Consider the following 5,000-nt stretch of genomic DNA (forward strand, 5'->3'; position numbering starts at 1 on the left):
GGCCAGCAGCCAGCTGTAGAGAGGCCCAGCAAGGAGTGACTGAACCTGGACCAAACTCCACTGTCTGGATCTAAAAGTCACACACACACACACCTCACACTTCCACCCCTTTCCTGTAAACCCTGACTGTTTCAACTTCCTGTCATCAAACGTGACCCATGGAATAGACGGAATAGACGTAGGCAGAGACACAATCTGAAGACCAATATATGGCTAATCAAGTTTTATTGCTTTATTGTGGCAATAGATGATGAGTCAATGCCAATGGGTCTTGATAATTTTTTTGATCATGTTTCCATACGTTAGTGTGTGGAGGACTCACAGACAAGACCAGACGGGGAGAGACATGTGAGGAAGTGGACATGTATACAGACCTGGTGGCTACAGCCTCTCCGGGGAAATAATGGCTTTTGAACACCAGGGCGAAGGCCCCCTCCTAAAACAGGATGACAAAGAGGAGAGAATATGTTAGTGTTCATGATGATGATGAAGATGAAAAGGAGAAGAAGGATGAAGATGAGAAGGAATTGTAAAAATGCTAAATACATGGGAGGAAAATGTAGACATCAGTTTCAGTCGAACAGACAAGCAGTGAGCAACATTGAAATTCCCTGTCTCTTTTTGGATAGACTTCTTAACCTGTATTGATCCTCGTGGGGGTAGTAGTGGGGATGTGAGAGAGGGATGAGGGGGATGTTTAGGGAAGCTAAGGGGAATAAGACCCTTATTGCATAAAAGCAGTGGGGGGAGATAGAAGGGAGATGTAAGGAAGGGAATGAGAGGGGAGAAGGAGAGGAAGGGAAGGAGAGGGGAGAAGGAGAGGAAGGGAAGGAGAGGGGAGAAGGAGAGGAAGGGAAGGAGAGGGAGATGGAATATTTTTTTATTTTACCTTTATTTAACTAGGCAAGTCAGTTAAGAACAAATTCTTATTTTCAATGACGGCCTAGGAACAGTGGGTTAACTGCCTGTTCAGGGGCAGAACGACAGATTTGTACCTTGTCAGCTCGGGGGTTTAAACTTGCAACCTTCCGGTTACTAGTCCAACGCTCTAACCACTAGGCTACCCTGCTGCCCCGAATAGAGAGGAGGGGAAGGAGGAGGAGGAGAGAGGAGAGGGGTGAGCAGAGGAGGGGGGAGTGAGTGGAGAGGACGGGGAAGAGGGGAAAGATTGAGAAGAGGGAGGGAGGAGGGTGGAGAGAGAAGGAGGAGGGATAGTAGAAGAAAGAGGGGAGGCAGTGGTCTTTAGACTGTAAAGGGTCTGCTCTGGTCTGGTTTCTATTAGCCCAAACCCTGTGAAGCTGTAAGATACTCTTGATCCTCTGTGATCTTCTCAGAGCTTTTACAGGGAGCCAGTGAGAGAGGAGATGGGGCTGAGATGAGCCAGGGAGAGGGGAGATGGGGCTGAGATGAGCCAGGGAGAGTGGAGAAGGGGCTGAGATGAGATGGGGCTGAGATGAGATGGGGCTGAGATGAGCCAGGGAGAGGGGAGATGGGGCTGAGATGAGCCAGGGAGAGGGGAGATGGGGCTGAGATGAGCCAGGGAGAGAGGAGATGGGGCTGAGATGAGCCATAGAGAGAGGAGATGGGGCTGAGATGAGATGGGGCTGAGATGAGCCAGGGAGAGAGGAGATGGGGCTGAGATGAGCCAGGGAGAGGTGAGATGGGGCTGAGATGAGCCAGGGAGAGGGGAGATGGGGCTGAGATGAGCCAGTGAGAGGGGAGATGGGGCTGAGATGAGCCAGGGAGAGTGGAGATTGGGCTGAGATGAGATGGGGCTGAGATGAGATGGGGCTGAGATGAGCCAGGGAGAGTGGAGATTGGGCTGAGATGAGATGGGGCTGAGATGAGATGGGGCTGAGATGAGCCAGGGAGAGGGGAGATGGGGCTGAGATGAGCCATAGAGAGAGGAGATGGGGCTGAGATGAGATGGGGCTGAGATGAGCCAGGGAGAGAGGAGATGGGGCTGAGATGAGCCAGGGAGAGTGGAGATGGGGCTGAGATGAGCCAGGGAGAGGGGAGATGGGCCTGAGATGAGCCAGGGAGAGGGGAGATGGGGCTGAGATGAGCCAGGGAGAGTGGAGATGGGGCTGAGATGAGATGGGGCTGAGATGAGATGGGGCTGAGATGAGCCAGGGAGAGGGGAGATGGGGCTGAGATGAGCCAGGGAGAGAGGAGATGGGGCTGAGATGAGCCAGGGAGAGAGGAGATGGGGCTGAGATGAGCCAGGGAGAGTGGAGATGGGGCTGAGATGAGCCAGGGAGAGGGGAGATGGGCCTGAGATGAGCCAGGGAGAGGGGAGATGGGGCTGAGATGAGCCAGGGAGAGTGGAGATGGGGCTGAGATGAGATGGGGCTGAGATGAGATGGGGCTGAGATGAGCCAGGGAGAGGGGAGATGGGGCTGAGATGAGCCAGGGAGAGAGGAGATGGGGCTGAGATGAGCCAGGGAGAGAGGAGATGGGGCTGAGATGAGCCAGGGAGAGAGGAGATGGGGCTGAGATGAGCCAGGGAGAGAGGAGATGGGGCTGAGATGAGCCAGGGAGAGTGGAGATGGGGCTGAGATGAGCCAGGGAGAGAGGAGATGGGGCTGAGATGAGCCAGGGAGAGGGTAGATGGGGCTGAGATGAGCCAGGGAGAGGGGAGATGGGGCTGAGATGAGCTATAGAGAGAGGAGATGGGGCTGAGATGAGATGGGGCTGAGATGAGCCAGGGAGAGGGGAGATGGGGCTGAGATGAGCCAGGGAGAGAGGAGATGGGGCTGAGATGAGCCAGGGAGAGAGGAGATGGGGCTGAGATGAGCCAGGGAGAGAGGAGATGGGGCTGAGATGAGCCAAGGAGAGAAGAGATGGGGCTGAGATGAGCCAGTGAGAGGGGAGATGGAGTTGAGATGAGCCAGGGAGAGTGGAAATGGGGCTGAGATGAGATGGGGCTGAGATGAGATGGGGCTGAGAGGAGATGGGGCTGAGATGAGCCAGGGAGAGAGGAGATGGGGCTGAGATGAGCCAGGGAGAGTGGAGATGGGGCTGAGATGAGCCAGGGAGAGTGGAGATGGGGCTGAGATGAGATGGGGCTGAGATGAGATGTGGCTGAGATGAGCCAGGGAGAGGGGAGATGGGGCTGAGAGGAGCCAGGGAGAGTGGAGATGGGGCTGGGATGAGATGGGGAGAGGGGAGATGGGGTTGAGATGAGCCAGTGAGTGGGGAGATGGGGCTGGGATGAGCCAGGGAGAGGGGAGATGGGGCTGAGATGAGCCAGGGAGAGAGGAGATGGGGCTGAGATGAGCCAGGGAGAGAGGAGATGGGGCTGAGATGAGCCAGGGAGAGAGGAGATGGGGCTGAGATGAGCCAGGGAGAGAGGAGATGGAGATGAGATGAGCCAGGGAGAGTGGAAATGGGGCTGAGATGAGATGGGATGGGGCTGAGAGGAGATGGGGCTGAGAGGAGATGGGGCTGAGATGAGCCAGGGAGAGAGGAGATGGGGCTGAGATGAGCCAGGGAGAGAGGAGATGGGACTGAGATGAGCCAGGGAGAGGGGAGATGGGGCTGAGATGAGCCAGGGAGAGTGGAGATGAGGCTGAGATGAGCCAGGGAGAGAGGAGATGGGACTGAGATGAGCCAGGGAGAGGGGTGATGGGGCTGAGATGAGCCAGGGAGAGAGGAGATGGGACTGAGATGAGCCAGGGAGAGTGGAGATGAGGCTGAGATGAGCCAGGGAGAGTGGAGATGGGGCTGAGATGAGATGGGGCTGAGATGAGATGGGGCTGAGATGAGATGGGGCTGAGATGAGATGGGGCTGAGATGAGATGTGGCTGAGATGAGATGTGGCTGAGATGAGCCAGGGAGAGGGGAGATGGGGCTGAGAGGAGCCAGGGAGAGTGGAGATGGGGCTGGGATGAGATGGGGAGAGGGGAGATGGGGTTGAGATGAGCCAGTGAGTGGGGAGATGGGGCTGGGATGAGCCAGGGAGAGGGGAGATGGGGCTGAGATGAGCCAGGGAGAGAGGAGATGGGGCTGGGATGAGCCAGTGAGAGTGAAGATGGGGCTGAGATGAGATGGGGCTGAGATGAGATTGGGCTGAGATGAGCCAGGGAGACTGGAGATGGGGCTGGGATGAGCCAGGGAGAGTGGAGATGGGGCTGAGATGAGATGGGGCTGAGATGAGATGGGGCTGAGATGAGATTGGGCTGAGATGAGCCAGGGAGAGGGGAGATGGGGCTGAGAGGAGCCAGGGAGAGTGGAGATGGGGCTGGGATGAGATGGGGAGAGGGGAGATGGGGTTGAGATGAGCCAGTGAGTGGGGAGATGGGGCTGGGATGAGCCAGGGAGAGGGGAGATGGGGCTGAGATGAGCCAGGGAGAGAGGAGATGGGGCTGGGATGAGCCAGTGAGAGTGGAGATGGGGCTGAGATGAGATGGGGCTGAGATGAGATTGGGCTGAGATGAGCCAGGGAGACTGGAGATGGGGCTGGGATGAGCCAGGGAGAGTGGAGATGGGGCTGAGATGAGATGGGGCTGAGATGAGATGGGGCTGAGATGAGATTGGGCTGAGATGAGCCAGGGAGAGGGGAGATGGGGCTGAGAGGAGCCAGGGAGAGTGGAGATGGGGCTGGGATGAGATGGGGAGAGGGGAGATGGGGTTGAGATGAGCCAGTGAGTGGGGAGATGGGGCTGAGATGAGCCAGGGAGAGAGGAGATGGGGCTGGGATGAGCCAGTGAGAGTGGAGATGGGGCTGAGATGAGATGGGGCTGAGATGAGATTGGGCTGAGATGAGCCAGGGAGACTGGAGATGGGGCTGGGATGAGCCAGGGAGAGTGGAGATGGGGCTGAGATGAAATGGGGCTGAGATGAGATGGGGCTGAGATGAGATTGGGCTGAGATGAGCCAGGGAGAGGGGAGATGGGGCTGAGAGGAGCCAGGGAGAGTGGAGATGGGGCTGGGATGAGATGGGGAGAGGGGAGATGGGGTTGAGATGAGCCAGTGAGTGGGGAGATGGGGCTGGGATG

General features: G+C 57.0%; 1 protein-coding gene across 2 annotated transcripts in view; it reads right to left on the reverse strand.

Annotated features, from left to right (window-relative positions):
* Positions 1-5,000, reverse strand: part of LOC135545724 (glutamine--fructose-6-phosphate aminotransferase [isomerizing] 2-like) — a 41,288-nt gene that overhangs the window by 17,871 nt on the left and 18,417 nt on the right. For both annotated transcript variants that reach the window (XM_064973541.1, XM_064973540.1), the window contains exon 7: positions 375-436. In XM_064973541.1, coding sequence (XP_064829613.1) covers positions 375-436 — 62 coding nt within the window. The remainder of the gene's footprint in view (positions 1-374; positions 437-5,000) is intronic.

Source organism: Oncorhynchus masou, chromosome 9, assembly GCF_036934945.1.
Source record: "Oncorhynchus masou masou isolate Uvic2021 chromosome 9, UVic_Omas_1.1, whole genome shotgun sequence".
In the NCBI taxonomy this organism is placed as follows: domain Eukaryota; kingdom Metazoa; phylum Chordata; class Actinopteri; order Salmoniformes; family Salmonidae; genus Oncorhynchus; species Oncorhynchus masou.